This window comes from Sylvia atricapilla, chromosome W (assembly GCF_009819655.1).
Source record: "Sylvia atricapilla isolate bSylAtr1 chromosome W, bSylAtr1.pri, whole genome shotgun sequence".
NCBI lineage: Eukaryota > Metazoa > Chordata > Aves > Passeriformes > Sylviidae > Sylvia > Sylvia atricapilla.
The window spans coordinates 14,811,454-14,834,887 of record NC_089173.1 but is presented as its reverse complement, the minus strand read 5'-3'; the positions used below and the strand labels follow the sequence as shown (position 1 = coordinate 14,834,887).

At 44.9% G+C, this 23,434-nt stretch overlaps 1 protein-coding gene and 1 long non-coding RNA gene across 2 annotated transcripts in view; both read right to left on the bottom strand.

Annotated features, from left to right (window-relative positions):
* The window catches only part of LOC136373472 (uncharacterized), a 427,927-nt gene that overhangs the window by 331,692 nt on the left and 72,801 nt on the right, over window positions 1-23,434 (bottom strand). The gene's annotated exons all lie outside the window — the stretch shown is intronic.
* On the bottom strand, window positions 17,237-18,655 carry LOC136373250 (TLR adapter interacting with SLC15A4 on the lysosome-like). The gene has a single exon (XM_066338163.1). It carries the CDS (start codon window positions 18,586-18,588, stop codon window positions 17,665-17,667), a length of 924 nt encoding a protein of 307 aa, XP_066194260.1. The 5' UTR covers window positions 18,589-18,655; the 3' UTR covers window positions 17,237-17,664.

The following is a 23,434-nucleotide window of genomic DNA, read 5'->3' as shown; positions in this document are numbered from 1 at the left end:
GTGTTGTTTAGTAGAAAAACATCTGTGGGTGAACAAATTATTTAAAAGAAAAGAAAAAAAAAGGAAAAAAAAAAAAAAAAAAAAAAAAAAAACAAGCAAGGGTAAGGGGTTTTCCTTTTCAAAGTGAATGCCCGACACAGCCGTGGTGACTGGGGGTGATTTGTTTCCCCGGTAACCGCAGAGGAATCTAGGCTTGCGCAACCTCAAGCCACGTCTCTTAGCTCTTTGTAAGACGCGGAGAGGTTTTGGCGAGTGGATGTTTTAGTTAAAAAGAAATATTCTTATCTGTTTGTGAGGTTTGCAGTTGCTGTTATAAATGGGCCAGGAGACCTGCTCCTTTGAAAAGCCTTTATTATTCAGCTCTTTAAAGGGGGAACTCGAGGGGTCGCCTGCGCCGTCGCTGCTCCTGTCGCCGCTCTCGCTCCTGTCGCCGCTGAGGATCAGGTGTCAGGCGAATCTGCTGCTCTCCCCGCAGCAGAGTCGGGAGTTCCGGTCTCGCGGGAATACCCGGCAACCCAACTCGGCTCGTGTGGTCTAGGGGCGTCACTTCTTCCCAGTCTCTTTGTGGTCATGGCGAGGCAGCAGAAGCAGAATTCAGTCCTTAGGTAGCTGAGGGTCTTCTCGTTGTTGTAGTGTCTCCCTTTTATCTGGATTTTGTGCCGGGTCCCGGCTTTTGGGTCCGCTTGCCGGCAACTGCACTTCGGTTTGGAGTGATGCACCATGGAAGTCCTTGGATTTTCCTATTAGGCGGGGCCAGCAGTTCGAGGAGCTGGTGGGGACCGGCAACAGTCTAGCCCGACGGAAGGGGAAGGGAACCCGGGGTTTTAGAGGGGGTATACAACTTGGAATAAGGTTTTGAGGGTACAAATTTTGGTACAAACAGCATAACTTCCTTAACAGACAGGTTACAACTGGCATAACATTTTAAACAGCATAACTTTCTTAACAAATGACAGACTGTGTCAAAAAAAGGGAATTTCTTACATTTTATTCATTTCAGTCCCCCCTCTATTTCTTTGATCGGGCCTTTGCCCGCATCAATTGGCAGTTTTTGATTCATGGGAATATCCTTTATTTAGTTTTTTTTTTTTTTTTTTTAGTTTGAGGTTCTAACTAAAGTAAAACTATTCTCTTATGGGGCACTTTCCAGTTAGGCGCTGCTTAAATGTTGCAGCATTTACTGCTTTATATCAAAACACGTGGGATTTACATGAGTGTGAACTCTTATAAGGGACTGCAGGTTCTCCCCGTCATAGATGGGATGGTGTGTAGTTCTCCCAAGAGTCCAGTATGAACCATTGTCTCGATCTCACCTGGTCTTGCCTCTTGGGTTGGGGAAGGTATTTAGCTGGCCTTATGGAGTTCCTTTCAGTGTATTCCCACTTCTTTTTCAGTTTTTGATTAGCCCTTCTGTGGTGTGCCCTATGAGAGATCTGTAATGATATTATCACAACTTTTTTTAAAACAGCTTAACACTTCATGGTATTTTAGAACAACTTACAGAGAACATTTTTAAATGACAGCTTTTGATAACAACTTGGAAAGATTTTGAACAACAGGTTTTTTGTTGGTTTTTTTTTTTGTTTGTTTGTTTGTTTCTAATTGGGCTTTGGTTGTCTTTTGAAGGTTATTTTAAGTGTGTCTGGGTCTCTAATGGTGGTCTATTTGGAGGGAGTCTTTGCTGGGGTATCAGAGACACTGGGAAGTGGCAATGGTCTTTTTATTTGGGATAGTTGTGTATGGTGAAGCCCCTATGTCTGACCTTGGTCGAACTCAGATTTTCAAGAGTGCTAGGGGCAAACATTTTAGCCAATTCATTCCAGTTTTTGTTATTAATTTAGTTAATACATTTTTGAAGGTTTTATTTATTCTTTCAATTCTTCTTGAGCTTTGAGGATGCCAGGGTGTATGTAACTGCCATTTCATTTCTAAGGCTTTAACAATATCATGCAGGACTTGTGCTACCAAGTGGGGGCCTCTGTCTGAAACGATGTTATTTATCAGTCTATATCGGGGAATGATGTGTTCTAGTAGTATCTTTATTACTACTTGTGCTGTTTCCCTTTTTGTAGGGAAGGCTTCCACCCAATGCGTTAAGTGATCAACTATAACCAAAAGATGCTTATGTCCTTGTACTGGAGGCATTTCTGTGAAGTTTGTTACTTTTTGACAAATTAGGCATCCTTCAGTAACTGCTCTAGTCAGGTTATAGATTCCAACACATAGGTGTTCTCTCAGAAAATCATTACACAACTCTTGGGTGCCCCAGTGAGTTAAGTTGTGGATTTCTGCCAGCATTTTTCGAGCTATTGCTTTATTTAGGAATGTTCTTCCATCTGGGGTCAGCCATTCCCCCTGCTTCCCTTGGTGTAAACCTAACTTTTTTATTTCTTTTAATTCATTTTCATCATATATGGGTTCACTAACTTTGTTAGCTGGTACATCATTTAAAGTAAGAATTTTTATTGGTTCTCCCAGCCTTTGAGCTGCTAGTTTGGCTGCTTGATCAGCTACTTGGTTGCCCTTTCCTTCAAATGTGTCCTTTTTTTGATGTCCTTTGACATGTACAATTGCTATTTCTTGGGGCTTCACAAGAGATTCTAACACCAATTTAATTAATTCTTTATGTATCAGATTTTTCCCCTTTGTATTTAGGTAGCCTCTTTCTTCCCAGATTTTTCCAAATGTGTGTACTATTCCAAATGCATATCTCGAGTCTGTGTAGATTGTACCTTGATCTTGTTCTAATAAATCTAATCCCCTCTTGAGGGCATAGATTTCACAACACTGGGCAGACCAATGGGGGGGCAGTTTTTCTTTTTCTATAACTTTTAAATTGTCTCTTTCCGTACCTTCGACTATTGCATAGCCTGATATTCTCTTTCCTTCTGTCACCCTAGATGATCCATCAATAAATAGCACCCTCCCACATGGTAGAGGTGTATCTTCAAGATCTTCCCTTACTTTTGTTTGTAAATCTATGATTTCCAGGCAATTGTGCTCTAAGTTTGGTGTGGGTTCCCCTGAGAGGAACTGGGCAGGATTTAGACTTTTTGATGTGATTAGCTCTAAATCACTGGTGCCGGTTAAAATCACTTCATATTTTAAAATTCTAGAGTCAGTCAGCCATTGTTGAGCCCTTTGGCTCAACACTGTCCAGAGATCATGGGGTGTGTGTGCAATGATTTTTTTCCTGCAGTGTCAGTTTTTGTGCTTCCTCTACAAGAACAGCTGTGGCTGCTACAGCCTGGAGGCAAGCCGGCCACCCTCTTGCAACTGGATCCAAAAGTTTGGAAAGATATGCGACAGGCTTTTTGTGTCCTCCCCATTCTTGGGTTAATACTCCATAAGCTATTCCCCCTTCAGAGTTAATGAATAGGTCAAACTTTTTCTTAAGGTCTGGGAGACTCAGGACAGGGGCTGAAGACAATTTTGTCTTTAGGTCTTTCAATTGTTCTTCATCCTTATCTGTCCATTTTACAGGTTCAGGTTGGACTAACTTCTCATAGAGAAATTTAACACTTTGGGAATATTTTTCTATCCATAGCTTGCAATAACCAAATAGTCCTAATAATTTTCTTTTATCTTTCCTTGTGGTTGGAGCTGGGACTGAGAGCATACCTGAGATTCTCTCAGGGCTTAATTTCTTACACCCTTCCCCAATGAGGTGTCTGAAGCAGGTGACCCACGATTCTATAAACTGCAGTCTGTTCTTTGACACTTTGAGGCCTTTTTTCCCCCAGAAAATTCAGTAGATTAATACTGGTTCCCTTCACTTTATCCTGCTTTTTCCCCGACATTAGGAGGTCATCTACATACTGCAGGATTTGCACACCGTTTTTAGGGATAAACTGTATCAGTAACTCTTCTAGGGCTTGCCCGAAGAGGTTTGGGCCTTCAGTGGACCCCCGAGGAAGACGAGTCCATCTCAGTTGCTGCCCTCTCTTACTTTCAGGGCACTCCCACTCAAAAGCAAACCAATCTCGGCCCCCCTCTGCCAAAGGGCAGGTCCAAAAAGCATCCCTTAGATCTATTACAGTAAACCAGGACTGGTCTCCAGGAATCCTGCTCAGGAGCGGGTAGGGGTTTCGTACAACCACCGGGTGCCTGGTAATTGTCTTTTTGTTCACTTCTCTTAGGTTTTGCACTGCCTTTTTTACAGCCAGAATAGGAGTGTTGTGGGGTGACATACAAGGTTTTAATATTCCTTCTGTGAGTAGATGGGTTATAATTTGGGTTAGTCCTTTTTTCCCTTCTAGAGAAATAGGATATTGCCTGACCCTTATAGGAGGTGTCTTTTCTTGTACTTTTATTTCTATAGGTGGGATATCTAAATATCCATATTTTCTCTCCTCAGCCCAGACCTCTGGCCTGACTTCCCCTAAGTCTCTAACAGTCAGCCTCATGATTTGTAGCACCATTCTTCCTTTTCTAGGAAGAATCCTTACTCCTAACTGAACTTGCAGGTCCCTTCCCAGCAGGTTACTGTCTACTTTGGGTAGATATATCGAATTAGTGACACATCTTTTGGAATTTTCTTTAATTTCTACATTTTTTATAACTGAAGCCTTGAAAGGCTCCCCTTCTGCTCCTAGGACTTCACATGTCTTTCTTCTAATCGCAATTTCAACTGGAAGTCGGTTAATACATGATTTATCTGCACCAGTATTCACTAAAAACTCAAACTCTTCATGTTGGGGACCTACTTCAATTTCAAAATTTACTATGGGCCCTTCTTGATGTTTCATGGGGTCCCCTAATGCATAGAGCCCATGACACCCCCAATCCTCCTTGACCTCCTTCCTCAATAATTTTTCTAATGCCTCTTGTTCCCTCATGACAGTCTCATCAAATGACATTTTTTTGCAATGTTTCTTAAAGTGTCCTATTTCTCCACAATAAAAACAAGCTCGGGTCTCTCCTGGTCTCTGAAGAGTATCCCAAGGTGGTGGGTTCCTTTCTCTTACCTTTTCTGGTAAAGATTTTGTGTTTCTTTCACTCTTAGTATCCTTTCTGAGATCCTTTACACTTTCCCTGGCCACGGCTACCATAATCCTGGTTTTTGCCTTTGTTTTTTCTTCTTCTCTCCTAAGGTATACTCTTAGGGCTTCCCTCAATAATTCATTTATTTCTCGGTCTTGCCAGTCTTTCATCTTTTCAAGTTTTCTTTTGATATCTGGCCAGGATTTTGTGACAAACTGTAACTTTAATAATATCTGTCCCTCTGGGCTATCTGGATCCAAATTAGAATATTGCTGGAAATTCCATCTGAGCCTGCTCAGCCAGGCTGCTGGGGTTTCATCTTTCTCTTGCGTCCTGTCAAAAGCTAATTTGGTGTTGCTACTCCGAGAAACTGATTCTTTAATACCTCTTATCATTAGGTTTCTATAATCTTCCATATTTCTCCTCCCTTCTCCTCTGTTTGGGTCCCACCCTGGGTCAGCTATTGGCAACTTCTGGTCACCGGGGGGGCCCATTCGGTTTTCTCTTTCCCAGATGCGCATCCCTGCTGCCCTAACCAGCCGAACCTCGTCTGGATTGAAGAGTATATTTAAGATGGAGTTTAGTTCTCCCCATGTATAAATATTTGGGCCCAAAAACTGGTCAATCTGGTTGGCAATTCTCACTGGGTTTTCAACTAGATTCCCCAGCTCTTTCTTAAAACTTCTGACTTCTGACGCTGTTAAAGGTGTATTGACAAACCCTATTCCTCCAACTGCCCCACCCAATGGGACCTCCCTTAGGGGAAAGAGTTTGGTTTTTGACCTGGTGTTACTGTAAGGGTAACTTTCTGGGTTTTTTATTGCCTGACAGGATGCATTGTTAGGTGCCAGACCTAACTCCCAGCTGTGAGGGGGTGCAGGGATTGTGGATGGTGAAGGAGAGGAGGTTAGACCAGTGTTAGGGAATGGCAGAGGGTAAGAGGGGTTATAAATTGGAGGGGGGTAAGCTGGGGAAGGAACAGGGATTACAGTTTGGGAAGGTATGATTTTTAGGTGAGGTTGGAGGATTACTTCGGGATAAACTGTAGGAGGAGGCAAGTGTTCTAAGGGGTCCCAATTATGGCTAGCTTCTTTTTGGTTCTTCTGCTTTTCATTCCTTTGTTTCCCTTGCTGTAACTTACATATTTTTGTTGTTTTATTTTTGACTACTTGTTTTTGCCAACAGATAGCATAGAGTATCTGTTCAATACTTGAATCTCCTCGAGATTTCAAGTATTGAGTCAATTGTGAACACATCCAGGGGTCTTTAGTTCCACACCATGGCCATTTTGCAGGTAAATTTAGGTTAGGCCAAGCCTCTATGCAATAATGGATCATCTTGATTCTGTCTAAGCTTTTAGTGGCCTCATCAACCTCCCATAGTTCTAACATTTGTCCTAGTGGACTGTCCGATGGAATTTGTTTTATCTTTTTCTCTCTCTCTTCAACTGGCTCCACTCTACTTATGTACGCCCCCATTTTCAGTGGGTCTCAAATAAAAACTACACTGTTCCTATTCTGACAGAAACTTTACTTCAGGGCAACACAAAGCAAAATTATTTGACTTTGTTTTAATTAAACTTCTTTAAGGTGCCCCTACACATACACAAGTTTAAAGGCGGGCAGCCCAAATTTTAACTCTCACTCACTCTTTGAGCACTCGTAAGTAGCCCCAGGGACCCTCTCAGGGTTTGGGCACTACCCCTGCCAGTGCTCGGAATGCCCCACAGGTAGCCTGGTGACCCGCCCTTAGGGCCTCAGCCACTACCCCTTAGCAAGCACTCCTTTACTCCCCTGCACCCGGACAGCGTACCTCTTCTCTGGGCACCCCCGACCAGTTCTACCTCTCGAACCCGGAAAGCGTACCCAAGATACCCCCGACCAATGCAGACTTTTATCCCAGCACCCCGACAGCTACCCCAGCCAGTCTCCAAAGCACCCCGAAAGCAGCCTATCTTTGCTACCCCAGCCGGTACTCAGAGGCTCTAGGTCGTAGCCTCAGCCAGTGCTCTCTTTCTCTCCCCACACCCCGGTAGTTACCCCAGCCAGTGCCAACCCACAAGCCCTGAAAGTAGCCTGGGCAACCCGCCCTTAAAGTTCCAGCCGCTACCCCAGCCAGCGCTAGCCTCCTGTGACACCCTGGGCTATAACCTCAGCCAGTGTGGTGCGTGCTTCACTTACTTCTTTGACGTGCCACTTACTCTCTAAATTCCTCCGCACGTCCAGAGGGGGCGTCTATGCCCCTGGAGACGCTTCAGTCACTCTCAGTTCACTCGCTTCCTGCTTTTCCCGGCCGGCCCCCTCGCGGGGGTACTCAGCAGTCCAAACTCGCTTGGGGGGTCCGAGCTGCCGGCCCCCGACTCATTCACTCCACATCCGCTCGTCTCCACTCCCGCCACCCGGTGTTCTTACCGATGCTCCTCCAGTGGCGTCCCGCGAGGCTGGCGAGCGACGTCCTCTGGTCCGGGATGTCCAGCTGTCCAGGAGGTCCGAGGTCGGGCTGCGCCTTCCCGTCCAGGTCCTCTTCTGGGCGTGGCTTAGATCCTGGCGAGCCCCCAAATTGTTATAAACGGGCCAGGAGACCTGCTCCTTTGAAAAGCCTTTATTAGTCAGCTCTTTAAAGGGGGAACTCGAGGGGTCGCCTGCGCCGCCGCTGCTCCTGTCGCCGCCCTCGCTCCTGTCGCCGCTGAGGATCAGGTGTCAGGCGAATCTGCTGCTCTCGCCGCAGCAGAGTCGGGGGTTCCGGTCTCGCGGGAATCCCCGGCAACCCAACTGGGCTCGTGTGGTCTAGGGGCGTCACTTCTTCCCAGTCTCTTTGTGGTCGTGGCGAGGCGGCAGAAGCAGAATTCAGTCCTTAGGTAGCTGAGGGTCTTCTCGTCGTTGTAGTGTCTCCCTTTTATCTGGATTTTGTGCCGGGTCCCGGCTTTTGGGTCCGCTTGCCGGCAACTGCACTTCGGTTTGGAGCGATGCACCATGGAAGTCCTTGGATTTTCCTATTAGGCGGGGCCAGCAGTTCGAGGAGCTGGTGGGGAATGGGGACAGCCTAGCCCGACGGAAGGGGAAGGGAACCCGGGGTTTTAGAGAGGGTATACAACTTGGAATAAGGTTTTGAGGGTACAAATTTTGGTACAAACAGCATAACTTCCTTAACAGACAGGTTACAACTGGCATAACATTTTAAACAGCATAACTTTCTTAACAAATGACAGACTGTGTCAAAAAAAGGGAATTTCTTACATTTCATTCATTTCAGTTGCCAGTGTGTGGTAGTATCTTAAAGTGCTGGTGGTTTAATCCTCAACCACAGAGGAGCAGAAAAGCAGTGTAAGATCAAGGTCCCCCCTCCGCTTTCCTGCGGAAGGGTCTGTGCTACGTCCCGGCTGAAATCTGTGGGAATTTTGGCGAGACCTTGTGGAAATTTTTTGGTTCAATGTGTTTAGGGGCGCAAGGGAGCCCGGCTGTTTCTTTTGTGAGCCTAAAACTGTTGGTGTTTGAAGCCAGGTCCCTGCAGAAAAGGGAAACCCGGTCTAGCAGCTTTTGATTGTGTGCAGAGAACGGAAAGCCCAGTGCCAGCCGAGGTGGCCGGGATTTTAGTAGAATTGTTGGATTCCTGCGAGAACTCGGTTGATACTCTGCAAAGTTCACATTTGTTAATTTTAATTATTTTAGTAGTAATATACCCAAGGCAAGGCATAACAGAAGACCCAGTTTAATAAGTGATTAATAACCAGCAATTTGGGGTCAAGTGCCTGGCTGATTGTGTAGTGGTTTTTTAAGAGGAATTTTTTTTTCCTTTTTTTTCTTTTTTTGTGTGTCAAAAGGCATTGGGAAAAATAGGATCCTGAATATGGGGGCAAATGAAAGCAAAGAGATTGCCAGAGGAAGCCCTTTGGGGTGCATTTTAACACACTGGAAAGAGCTGGTGGGCTATGATGGTACAGGAGGGAGATGGTCAAGTTATGTACACGGTGGTGGCCACTCTATAAACTTGATGAGGGAGTGAAGTGGCCAGCAAATGGTACACTGGACTATGAGACACTATTACAGTTAATGCTTTTCCTCCGGCGGGAACAAAGGTGGTCAGAAGTGACATATGCAGATATGTTTTTCAGCCTTCGAGATCACCCTGAGTGGCAAAGGCATTGTGGAATGAAGCCTCTATCTGATCCTTTAGTACTGGCCCTTGAAAAGGACAATAAAGCTACTAAAGGGAAGCCCAAACGTTGCTGCAGCACCTGCTCTATAAATCAGAGGTGCACACATCTTGACAAGGTATATCAAGTAGAGGCTTTAGAAGAGGAGACAGAAGACATACTTAAACCACCTCCAAAAAGACAGGAAAGGGGGAGGGTGGGGGGAAATGCAGACTTCATCTTCCCTTGGAAGGACAGCAACTAAGGCAGGGGTTTCTCCACCCACTCCTGAACCATACCCACCACTGCCTAGCAGTGACAGTGAGTGGGATGAACCTGAACTTCCCCTGTCAGCCCCCAAACTTCCCCCACAAGGGCCTATAGCATCCAGGGCCCGAAAACAAACCACAGGGGTCATACAAGCATACATACAAGCAGATAAGCAATGACCTCTGATGGAGAAACAAAACTGATTAAAGTTCCCTTTTCCTCAATTGATTTAGAGATCTGGGAAAAGAGTGCTAAGGGTTATCGAAGTGATCCAATAGGGGTTGCTAAGAAAATGAAGTTTATTATTAAGCAGCATTTACCTGATTGGGCAGACCTCCAATTGCTGCTTGATGCCTTAACAGAAACTGAAAAGCAATTAGTTTTGAAAGTGGCTAAAGACCCAGGCTGGGATCCTAATAATGATGAGGGGTTGGGACAATTAAAAACATACCAAAAATTGATAGTAGAAGGGCTAAAAAGAGCAGTCTTCAAAACCATAATTTGGTCAGCACTATATGCTGTCAAACAAGGCCCCTCCCAAACACCTTGTGGATTTCTAGATGACCTGCAAGATGCGATGCGCCGACACACCACCCTGGATCCTGGATCTAATGAAGGGACACAACAATTACAGTCTACAAGAGACATCAGGTGGAAACTCCAGAAGATCCAGGGTCCAGACAGCCAGAATCTAGAAGGTTTACTGGATGAGGCCTGAAGAGTTTAATTCTTAATAGACAGCAGGGCAACATTTACAGTGCTAAATAAGGTCCTAATACCTGTAACCAATGACTATGTTATGGTAAAAGAAGCGACTGGCCAATCTGAAAGAGGTTACTTTTGTGAATCACTGGAGAATAAATTGGGAAATAATAAAAAATTCTTCAATTTTCATATATGCCTAAAGCTCCATCTGCACTTTTGGGCACAAAACTGCTAGAGCAGGTGGAGGTAAAAAAAAAAAAAAAAAAAAAAAAAAAAAAAAAAAAAAAAAAAAAAAAGTATCAAGTGTTTTCTGGAGTGTGGGCTTCTGACATACCAGGCAGGGCAAAGAATGCACTACCAGTACAAATCAAACTTAAAGAAGGAGAACAGCCAGTATTAGTCCAATTATTGAGAACTTTCTGATTTTAACACTCCTCTCCTGCCAGTGAAGAAGCCCCACTGCTCATACAGGCTAGTACAGGACTTAAGGGCTGTTAACAAGATAACTTTAAACTTGTATCCAGTAGTTGCTAATCCTTATACCTTGTTAAATTGTTTAACTCCCGAACTAACCTGGTTTACCGTTTTAGATTTGAAGGATGCTTTCTTTTGCCTCCCTCTCCATGAAGCCAGCCAGAAAATCTCTGCATTTGAGTGGGAGAACCCCAAAACAGGACGGAAGAACCAGCTCACATGGTGTGTGCTTCCCCAGGGGTACAAGAATTCACCCACTATATTTGGGGAGCAGCTTGCAAAGGACTTAGAGTCTTGGGTACCTCCACCAGGAGAAGGACAGTTGCTCCAGTACCTCCTAATAGCCACCCAGACCCAGGAAACATGCGTGGACTGGATGGTAAGCCTCCTAAACTTTTTGGGCCTGCAGGGGTATCGAGTATCTCAAAAGAAAGCCCAAATAGTGACCTGGGCTATGAAGTGAGTGCTGGACAAAGAACCCTAGGGCAAGATCGCAAAGAGGCAATATGCCAGACCCCAAAGCCTCAGACAGTGAAGGAACTGAGAACCTTTTTAGGTATAATGGATTATTTGTTAAACCTCTGTATGCCTTGATCACGGAAGGAAGCAGAGATCTTCAATGGACAAAACCAGCTAAAGAAGGCCCTCATGTCAGCACCAGCCTTGGGACTTCCAGATGTGAGTAGGCCATTCTTTTTGTTTTCTCATGAGAAGCAAGGGATTGCTTTAGGGATACTAGCACAAAATCTGGGTCCATATCGAAGGGTAGTTGCCTACGCCTCTAAACAGCTGGATACGGCAGCTAAGGGGTGGCCGGGGTGTCTCAGAGCCGTCGCAGCAGTGGCAGTGAACATCCAAGAGGCACGCAAGTTCACCCTGGGTCAGAAGATGACAGTGCTAGTGTCTCACACAGTGTCTACAGTCCTGGAAACGAAAGGGGGGGCACTGGCTCTCCCCACAGAGATTCCTGAAGTACCAAGCTATACTGGTGGAACAAGATGATGTTGAGATTGTGGTAACTAACATTGTGAACCCAGCTTCCTTCCTCAGCGGCAGTAAAGATACCCCGCTTGAAAATGACTGATGGGAGCAGCTATGTCATCAGTGGAAAGAGACATGCTGGGTATGCAGTTGCCACAAGCAGAAAGGTAATAGAGTCCAAACCATTACCAACAAATACCTCTGCACAGAAGGCTGAGATAATTGCCTTAATTCGAGCTCTGGAGCTAGCAAAAGGAAAAAGAATTAACATCTATACGGACTCAAGGTATGCATTTGGAGTAGTTCATGCACATGGAGCCATTTGGAAAAAGAGAGGACTGTTAAACTCACAAGGAAAGAACATTAAACACGCACAAGAAATATTGAGACTGTTAGATGCAGTGCAACTGCCTGAAGAGGTAGCCATCGTGCACATCAAGGCACACCAGAAAGTGAGCTCGGAGTTGGAAGAGGGGAACATGCTGGCGGATAGAGAGGCAAAAGAAGCAGCAAAAAGTAAGATAACTGATGATTTCTATTGAAGGTAAGCCAATATACAACAAAAAGGATAAGAGACTTATTAAGGCAGAAAAAGCAAGTTATAACCAGGAGGGATGGGCTGTGACAAAAGAAGGAAAACTTGTAGTACCCTCCTATTTGTTGTGGTCATTAGTACAGAGGGAACATGAGAAAACACACTGGGGCAAGTAACTTGTCAGTGTAGTCTTTGCCTCCTAACTAATCCCAAAAACACCCCAAAGCCTAAAGTGGGACAAATTGGGAAAGGCTGTGGACCTGGGCAACAATGGCAAATTGACTTTACAGAGCTGCCCAGGAGGGGAGGATATCATTACCTATTGGTGTTAACTGATACTTTTTCAGGATGGCCAGAAGCCTTTCCTGCTAAAAGAGCTAAGGCCCGAGAGGTAACCAAAGCACTGTTGCAAGAAATAATACCTCATTTTGGAGTTCCAGCCACCATATCCTCATATAGAGGACCACACTGTATTTCACCCCATATCACCCTCAATCTAGTGGCCAAGTGGAAAAATGAACCACTTGAACAAATAGTGAGACTGGGGCAAGAAGCAAATTTGCCCTGGCCCCAGGCTCTCCCATTGGCATTATTGCAAATTCGGACAAAACCAAGGGCAAAAGAGAAACTGAGCCCTTTTGAAATATTATATGGAAGGCCATATGCAGTTCAAGAAGGAACAACACCCATGCAAGTAGGGGCACTAAATAGACAACTCAGAGAAAGTGAGAAACGTGTCTGGAGCTCAAAACAGGGAATTAGATGGGCCAGTACATGATATACAACCTGGGGATTATGTATATATTAAGTCTTTTGCAGAAAAGACCTTGGAACCACAGTGGGAAGGACCATTCCAGGTGCTTCTTACTACCTTCACTGCAATCAAGGTCAGGGAACAGAAGGCCTGGATCCATCACTCCCGAGTGAAGAAAGCCCCAGAAGGAATCTAGAAAATCACACCAGGCGATAATGAACTGAAGCTGAAGTTCACTTGGAATCACAAATAGATGTATTGACAGTATGGACATTATGTGGAAAGTTGTAATTATTGCAGTAATTCCCTTAACCATAATGAGAGTCAATGCAGTACCATGCAGGTACAATGTGACTGAGATAAATAGGTGTCAAGGGAGAGCTTATGATGCTTACTCTCGTAAGGCTCTAAATAAGATGCTAAAAGTCACGAATGCAAGCTTGTGGGAAGGAAGAAATGTTTGGGGATGTAAATATACATTCGTACAGGATGGGTTCCACAAGGCTTACCACCCACCCATGAGATCCATCCGCATTAGTCCTGAATGTTGTGACAAATGCTTGAGTCAATGTCCACAGTTTAGGCTCAAAATAGAGGGGTGTGCAATAACCACACATGATGCCTCAGTGGACCTGATACATCCAGTAGTCCCCTTAGGATTAAACCATGAGGGAACTGTATTGTACCCTTCTGAGCACAGGATGTGGGCACGAGAAATTGAAGGAAAATGGCAAACTGTTAATCTAGAGCCCTGCACTGCGAGGAAGGTGTCAAAGACACTTGCTTAGATACAGATCAAAATATTTGTCACTTTGAAACGCATCCAGGCGAACAGAAAACTTCACTGGGATATACAGGACAAGGTTGGGTCTGTCTAAGGACAGCGTGCCTCATTTTAAGAATAGCCAGCCAAATTGTAAAGGAGACCAAATTCAATTTGTGTGTTTGCAATTTTGTCAGAATTAAGGGATGTGATTTTTCCTATCGAGCACCTGTAGTATCACAACAATACTGTACAGAAGATACTGCCTGTGCCCATAGGGATGAATTTGACTCTAGTTGCTCAATTGCCAACAGCAACTGGTATACTAAACACCTTAGTCCACCCCATAGTTGTGTTGCTTACTTGTTTGGAATTGGAGGATGCTACGACAAGTAGCAGCCTTAACCTCACTATCAAAAGCATATGGCTTAGTCTTGAGAGACACCAGCTGTGCGGCTTGGATAGATGAAGAAGACTCTCTATATTGAGTAAAAGAATTTACTCACTTTAAAGAAGAAGTGGGGAATGAGATATTAATTTTAAAGAATTAAGGACTTTAGTTAAAGAATTAGACGTGGACTTGCTGACGTAGACTTCCCTTTACATTTTGAAGAATAAAAGACTTTAGCACGTAGACTCCCCTTTTACTAACTAGACATTGCTGAGGTAAACTTCCTTTTTTTAACATAAGCCGGATTTAAGGAACCGATAAATCAGGAGACCTGTCAACTTAATCAATAGACTCCAAGAACACAATGTGATCATAAATCAGATAGTCTTGAGAAAACAGGATCCAGGTGTCACCAACACTAAAAGGTTAAAAAGGCAAAGCGAGGAAGACGCATCTTACTTCATCATTTTGAGACCCCACCCCCTAAAAAGGACCACCGACCCATTTCAAAGAACAAACTACGCATGCTTAATTGCTTTTTGGCTAATTACCATACGAAGCGGGGAATGGGATGGACCAGAGTCATGAATATGCATTTGTGTTTTGGGTATTCAACACTTTTGTACATAAAAAGACCCTGTGATCATCTGTAAATTGCGCGTGTGTATTTGGGAGCTGTCCCACATGCTGCCCGGCGTCGTAATAAACATACACTTTCTAACTTCAAACTGTTAGAGAGTCTTTGTCCGTCATAGTTGGATATTGGTATTAGATCAATATCCATATTTTTTTAACAAATCAGGTGGACGATCGAGGGTCGCGAAATTTCCTGGTCAGGATCGTTACTAGAACGTAGCGAAGGCTGGTCCAGGAGGTAGCACTCGAATCAGCTGTTTTCAGCCCTCAAAGGGGTGCAGATTTTCCACTGGAATGCCGGGGGTCCAGAATCCAGAGGCGGTTCGGGCGCCAGATATGCCAGCTGGTGGATGGGGTCCGCCGCTTGGGACCCAGAGAGCCACAGCCACCCCAAAGGATGTCTCGCTAGAAACAGCTCCTTGGGGGGTCAGGGCGCTCCTCAGCTGGACAGAGGGGCTTCTCAGCATCGGGCAGAGCAGTGATTTTTCAGCTCAGTGATTTCAGCTTTCAGTGATTTCAGCTCAGTGCTCTTAGCTCATGCCCTTGTGAGTTAGCCCCTCTTTTAGCCGGCCGTGGTGAGAGAGAGAGGGGTCTCGTATGGAATTTCCGCAGGTGGTACTTTATTGAGAGGGTACCAGCGAAAGGGATCCAGGGACGAGGAACCTCTGCTGGCCAGAGGAAACTCAGGGGTTTTTATGGGACACCAGGGTGGGAGGAAAAGGGTACAGAACCAATCAATTGTAACAGATCTACATAAAATCCCGAGGGGGCTTGTGGGTCTCCAGACAGGTCACCGTAGCTAGGAGGTTTGCCTTTGTCTTAGGTGCTCTGGGTGAAGTTGCGAAATTCTTCCTTGACTCCTCAGCTTGGCTCCCTCCAGGGCAGAGCAGCTGGGGCTCCGCCCACCTCCACACTGGACAGTTGTAACATCTGTGGGCTCCATTGCTGCACCATCAGACTCTGCCTTTACAGGGCAGGGGGAGGGTTTCCCACCAGCTGGGGGAGTGTATTTCTTTAACAGCTGGCCCATTTCATGTATCTCCTTCACCAGAACCCCCACCCAATCCTGGTGGTTCATTTCTGAGGTGGGCTGCGGGGCAGGGTCAGGCAGTGGGCCAGCATCCCTATTCTGTGGGGCAGTGTCAGGCCTTATGGCAGTATCTAGTCTTTGGCACAGGGTGAAACTGCATGTCAGTATCCTCAGTCTCTGGGGAAGGGTCAGGTCCTACGACAGTATCCCCAGTCTCTGGGGCAGGTGTCTGTGCAGTGATCCAAGTTGGCCTCATCTTATCTCTGAAGACTAATAGATAGACTATGACTATTAGCAACACTTGGGTAGTATTTAGAGGGACTTTAAACCCTTCAAAAGCTGGTAGGGTAGGCACAAAGAACTGGTTGAAGGGCTGGGAGAAAATTTCTCCTGCTGTCATTTCCTCACAGAAAGTACCATTCTTAAAGTAACCCCAAAAATGTTGGCTTAATGTGTGATAGCCATGTATCCATGTGCCTGCCTTCCAGAGGAAGTTAAAAATCCATGAATGCCTCACCTTATCCACCCATAAAACAAACTGGATGACAGCTACAGTAGCCTTAGTTATAGGGCCCATGTTTAGATAAGGGCCTGCAAATGGGAGGAATACAGCCACAACCACGTGCCATCCAAACCAGGGCAAGTTAGACCACATGATGCTACCTGATGAGATTTCTATATCCAACACACACAAAAGAAAATACTAGTTTACTTAAGAAACACTATTTTTTTTTTCTCTTTCTTTTCTCAGTGCCCTCCTGCCTCATGTTGGGCACCAAAATCTATCTTGGTTTGGGAAGACAGGTATCTGCCAGGGAAAGCTGGAGCTTCCCTTGGAATGGAGAATGTAAACCACCATCACTACTCCCCTTTTTTTCCAATTATAAATTTGCAGTTAAAAGCTTTTAAGCAAAAGATTCTGGAAATAAAAATAGCAATTCTTTACTAGTATATATAACAAAGCAAACAAAAAAAACACTACAGCATTGATAACAAAAACAGTACCAAGAACCTCGAGAGCTTTGCTTCACAAAAACCCAGGGCAGTTTGGTCTCGGTGCCTTTGTAGGATCCTCAGAGCACCAAACTGGAACAGTGGAAAAGTCCCAGGCTGGTAGCTGGAGTGGCAGGATGTCCCGGCAGGAGGGGGCAGGATGTCCCTGCAGGCAGGGGGTGCAGGGTCACACCGTAGCAAGAGGAGCAGTGCCGACAAAACCGTGACAGCGGGGCAGGGCTGGCCCAGCTCTCACAGGGCAGCAGAGAAGCTCAGAATTCCAGGGTGAGCAGATGATGGCAGATTTCCCAAGACTGGACTCCTCCAGAGAGAGAGTGAACTCTTCTAGCAGCGAGCAGCAACCCAGCCGTTCTCTCTCCCCGAACGCCAAAAAACAGAGTGCCCAACTGCCTCAAGCTCTGTCCTTTACCTGCCCCCCAAAACTCACGTTATCCCCCCCTCCGAGCTTTGACCACCCCTTTGTTTTTTGTTAAATAGTCTTAAGTATCCGACATTTAGTCTCCTTGGTAACTTATGGGGAAAAAATTCTTTAAAATAAAAAAGAACAAACCTAACCCCCAACAAATCTGCATTTAAATTTCCGTATGAAGATGCAGTTATCTTGCACTATTTTTTCAGGAATGCTGCAGTCATCTTTGCTTGCTGATTTTGCAGAAAATTAATGCTTTTATGTGCAGACGTGGCACTTGCGGACATGATTTAGTGATGCCGAGTTGATGGTTGGACTTGATCTTAGTGGTCATTTCCAACTTTAACAGTTCTATGTTTCTATATATATTATAAAAACATGATTAACCAGTATTTTGGAGAGCAATTGATTTCAAATTCTCCATTAGAAAACAGTGACCTTTACTTCCCCTGCTACCAAAGGGGTTTAAGGCTTAAAATAATAATTAGAACAAGTGTAGTGTGCAAATGTTTCCATTTCCCAACCTAATCCTTAGAGTGAAACATGCATACCTGAAACTCATCCCTCTCTTGAGCTGAGCAGCTCAGTCAGGATGCAAATTCCATCCTGAAGCTCCATTTTGCACCCACTGCATTAGAGATTTGGAGGTTTGGGGTGCTGAACTCGGAGCTGTTCCTGTTGGGAGCATTGCGGGAGCTGAACAAAGCCAACGAGTGCAAGAGGGCTCCTCTGGCTTTGGAGGTTTCTACGTTCTGCTCCTGGGAGATCTGAACACTTATTTGGTCCAGGCTGTTCCTTATCCAGCTGCAGCTGAGGAGGTTTGTTATGGAACCACACCTGGCCAGGCTTTCTTCAAAAAACTGTTTGTAGAGCTCTGCCACTTTGGCTTCCATGTACTTGTTGAGCGTGGAGTTGGAAAGGGGCTCCTCACTGAGCACGAGGCTCCTTTCTTCAGCTTCATCTCCAAGCAGGGACATCCCACTGGGCTTTTTGGGATACTCACACAGAGGGGACTGACCCAGGGGAATATCTATGGAGAGCAGGATGGGGCCATTGGGAAGTTCATCACACACATGGTCCAGGACACAGCCCGAGTCACACGTGTGGCCCCCCACATGGTCCCCCCCGATCTGCAGGTCAGGGTAGTTCTGGTAAATGCTGTTGCATGGCCAGGATCTGTACAAATCCACCTCGTCTAGCCTTCCTCCTCTCTTGGGGATACATAAAGCTGGGGATGCAGCTCCTTTAAGCAGTGTTCCCTCATCTTTTGCAGGCTCCTTTTCTATGGATCCCCATTGGGGGCTGCTCCCGGCTTCCACTTTGCTGCTTCTGGCAGAGAGCTCCTCCCACTTCCCACATCCATCAGCAAAGCCTTTAATTTTTGGGATGTCTACAAGTTTCTGTCTCCAGATTCCCTCTTTAGGATTTTGGTATGCAGAAGATTTGCAAGGCTTATCTTGATGACAGCTTTCTTTATAGATGAGCCTCGTTAGGATGCCTTCTGCCAGCATGGTGACAAGTGTGAGCAACAGGGATCACCAGAGTTCCATGGAGCCCTGGGATGGAAAGACAGGCACAATACAACAACTATTATTCAACAACTATTATAGAAGAACTGTATTATTATTATTACTAATGAACAGTGCACTTCTCACAAAGACAGTGATTTTTCTTTCTCTCTCAAGCATTTATTTTTAGCAAACATTAAACTGCATGCTTTTCCTCTTTACCATGTCCACAAAAATAATTCTGAAGATACAGGAAGGGCTTTAATCAGCTGCTTCATCTGTAACATCCCTTCTGCTCCCAGGTCTCTTCTGCATCGTGGCTACTTGAGACAGATGGTACTTTATAAGCTGTAAAAATCAGCAAAATCATTTTACTTGTCTGTATCAATACCATCAGTAATTAACCAATGTTTCCACTGCAACACAACCATTTCCAAGAGCTAAAGAGATGACATAGAAAGGAAATAAAGACTATATTCATATTTAGAGGTATTTCTGACTTGAGCACTCCTGTGAAGTGCCAAGGAGCTTCAAAAGAAACTGAGAGTTCTGCAAATATAATAAAACTGTATTCAAAATGCAGATCAAATGTGTTTAGAGTCACTCTTAATGATGAACTTAAAAGATATAAATAGTTAATTTGCCTTCCCCAATAGTGATAACAGTGAAGAGATAAGTGTCTCAGAATAATTTACTACACTTAATGATTCCTTATCATCCCTTTCCAATTTACCTACTGTTAAAATCAATGGGAATCTTCACATTGAGAGTCTGACCTGAATCACTGCTCTTATGGAGGAATGGGAAACATGAACATAAGAAAATCATTCAGTTCTTCAAATATCCTTTAAATCTCTGCATAACTGAAGTATCCACACACCCAAAGTGTGCTTGTGGCTCAACACTTTTCACCATGCCCCTACACCCTGGTATATTTGAAACTTGCTACACTGGGTCGCTTTTCAATCCCAGTGCTCCTTCCAGGAGATATTCTAAAACCAGTTATTTGAGAGACGGAAATTTTCACCTTTCCCCAAAAATGTGCACAACTGTTTGGTTTATTTTTTTTTTGTGAAGTTCTTTATTTTTGTGACACAGTTCCCTCCCCGAAGCTGAAAGGAACACTGGCAGCAGACCTGGTTATCTACAGTCATTTGCATATGCAAAAAGCAGGGCAACACTTAAGGGACTTGATAAACCAATTTCCAAAGAAAGAAGAATCGGCAGTCTAAATCTTGCTAAAGATCCATGGAATTTGGAATGCTCTATGCCTCGTAGAACATGGGTAACCAGGTCCTTACCCTACCGTGTAGGACCTCAGGGTACCCAGCTCCTTACCTGCTGATAAATTTTGGTTTATTGCTTTGAAAGTGCTCATGAAGAGCTAAAATATGGTAATCTTGGAAAAACTGGTCTCCTCCAAATAAATTAAGTGGTTCCTGTGTTCTGGAACAAAGCATAAGGAAAAGAAAAAGGCACGAAAAACCCAACTTACCAAGCCCACTCAGGTCCGAGGAGGATTTCTCCAAGCTCAGAGCTCTCCTGCTACAGCTGCTGGGAGGGGGCAGATAGTTACACACTCTTTCCTCACTGCTGTCTGTGCAGAAAAAGCCTGACACACTCATGATGCAGTTCCCCGGGGTTTTAATCTCATAAAACAGAAGTGATCCCGCTGGGAGAGGGCGTGGTTTTTGAACACAGAGAGGGCTACATTTAAAAGAGGATGTTTGAAAATGAATTGAGATGTTTCTGACCACAGTGTGACCGAGAGGCTGCTGACAGCCAGAACAGGGCAAGGGGAAGGAGCAGAGGGTCAGGGTTGAATGGGGCAGAGTGAAATCAGAGCCAAATTCCACCAACACTTCCACTGGCAGAAGCTCGGTGCTGCTTAGCTGACTTGTGGATTTACACCACTTCCCCTTTGGAACCATGCAGCTAAATTTAGTCTTCTGATGTGCCACTGATGGGAGAGAAGTTGGCAACTTCCTTTCACCCAGATTTTGATGAAATACCCTGTGTCTATGACATGCAAACAGGACAATGTGCCAATCTGAAAGCAGCAGCCAATGGACAGCTCTGCACAATCGTGTTGTTCATTGACCAAACTCGCTCCTTAGGGGTTCAGAAATTACCTCTGGCATGTCCCAGGTGCCCCCATGGTGGTTTTAGGTGTCCTCTTCAAGCTGAAGCCAAGCTCATGCACTGAGCCACCCCTCCCCTCAGCACAGGATCCAGCCCACAGATAGTCTGAAGAGTTTTCTGTTGGTGACTTTTCTAAATTTCCCATTTCTCGGAAGATAAAAACCCTCAATGAAGCAGAAGTTGAATTTCTTTTAAGTACAAGACAAAAGACACTTTTTAATGACAGGAGCAAGACACAGATTATCATCCAGCGCCACCCCCTGCCACGGGCAGGGACACCTACTATCCCAGGTTGCTCCAAGCCTGGTCCAACCTGGCCTTGGACACTTCCAGGGGTCCAGGGGCAGCCACAGCTTCCCTGGGTAACCTGTGCCAGGGCCTCCCCATCCTCACAGGGAAAAAATTTTTCCTAATATCCAATCTAACCCTGCCCCCTGTCAGTGGGTAATCATGTTGTGCCTTAGAAATTATGTTCGGAGTAATTCTGGCCATATAGGTTCAATGAAGTCCGTAAATTTGCCTCTCTTTCTTTCCTTTTCTCCCGTATTTCACGAAAATCTTCTGTTTTTATGGAGGCAAAATGAAAGCTATTTTTACTTCCACCAAATTTATATAAAACTCATTTAATATTTAAATCTGTTAAAAATTGCCTGGTTTTAATCACCTTATATGAGCAATTTCTGCACAGGTGTGGCTGGGACTCTAGCAGAATCATTGCACACAGTCTTGGCAGGCAGGAACCAGGGAAGATCAAATTCCATGTAGTTTTACACCTCGCCGAGTTTGCAATTAATGCCAGCTGCAGCTAGAGTTTCTGTGCGGCTGTTTCAACAAACCACGGAAGTAAAATGAATAGGGCAAGGCGACCAGCTCCTTTTTAATGCCTATATTAAGATCTACTCTAGGTGGGGGCCTGAGGGATTACACACATTGCCACTGCTCCCGCTGATCAACACAGAGGAGATCTCCAGCTTTGCCACAGGGCAGAGCTGGGACTTCTGTCCCTGTGACAGTCCCTGGGAAGACAATGGCTTGTTGGAAAGTGTAGCCTAGTCCTGCAGAGAGGTACTTTTTAACTTATGGTGACAAGACACGGAGCCCCAGCAGGTAGCCCAATCTTTTCCCGCTCACTGACATAATTTGGAGTTCTGTTTGGGCCATGGCTCGCTGGCTCCAGGGGTTTTTAGGTGTCAATCCCGCTTCTGCTGGGTGCTAAGGCCCATGGGAGATCTCATTTGCATGCCAGGTGGTGTCATCGGGTGCCATGCGGGGAGCAGCAGGGGCGATACTCAACCAGAAGAATACAGTTACAAAGAAAGAGGTCTGAGGTAAGTAGCATTTAACAGAGAAAACATTTAGGAAAGGCATTTGCAATTACAATAACAATAGGTAGGTGATAAACAGTATTTAACAGAGAAGGCCTTTACAGTCACAACACTCAACCGAGTTCAGGAACTTGCATTTTATTTCTTACAGAAGTAACAGAGAGAGAGGAAGAAATCAAGTCAGGTAAATTGTATGGTGATTAAAAGCAAATCAACTTTCATTTCATACCCATAACCTGATCAATGGAAGGTGTCCTTGTCCATGGTGGAGGTGGAATGAAATGAGCTTTAGCATCCCTTCCAACCCAAACCAGTCTGGGTTTCAGGTGTTAAATGCATCAATATCCAAGGAAATCAATGTACTCTCTCAATTACATCTCACCAAAAAGAAATTTCCTTTTATTTATCAAAATAAAGTCAGAACGAGATAGAATCACAGTTATTTCAGAAGCTGAGCACAGATTGCCTTTAGGATAAACAACAATGCCAGGATGTCAGAATTTAGAGCTGAATATATATTGAAAAAGAATAAAAATTTACTCTTATAATATCATTTGTATATGGCAAAAAATAAATATTACCACAGTAAATGATATTATATGAACTACAGCTGCATGTAAAAAAGTCCCTTCTTTCAGCACAGGCTGTGTACTTTGCAGGCACATAAACATGACATAGGTATTGACTGGTTTGAAAGGTTTTATGTTGGAGATTTTTTTCCTAAGCACAGCTGTTGCGGGCCCTTGATTTTCCATTCCGAAAGGAATTTCACTCTGTGGAGAGTCTTGCTACAGAGTGGCTGCATAGAAAAGGCCACGATGCTATGCAGCTGGTTGGAATTTAGACATCAAGGTCGGAATGCAACAACAGAATGTACATCCTGCTTATGTGATAAGTTGTAGCTGCAAGATAAGGGAACTGAAGGACATGATAAGGAACTTGTGGTTGTTGCTAAGAGACATGTATGTAGTACTTAGGTAAGAATGTAGGCACCAATAAAAATGTTCGCTTTGTGCATATGTATGAGCTAATTACTGTCTGTATAAGTATGATAACTTTGGAAGCAATAAACCGAGACCTGCTGACCATGATAGCATGAGGCAGTCTCCCGCGGCTCCAACATCACTCGAACTCCCCATCACCCCTACTTCAGAGGACTCCCTCACACCCCGCACCCTCAGCCAGTGCGGCTAAAGTAGGGAAGGGGCGGGGCTTAGTGCTGACCAACAGCTTTCTTGACCAATAGAAAGGTGGGACGGGCCCGCCTCAGCCGCTGCGGTGCTTAGGCGCCATTGCGGCCCCTCAGAGCGGGGCGGGTGGGACTTGGGCAGTTCCTGGCTATGAAATGTGTGTGATGCATTTCGCGTTGTGTAAACACAAAA

What these genes read in the sequence shown, in the direction of transcription:
- LOC136373250 (XM_066338163.1), bottom strand. Translation starts at nt 18,588, where the DNA reads ATGCTGGCAGAAGGCATCCTAACGAGGCTCATCTATAAAGAAAGCTGT.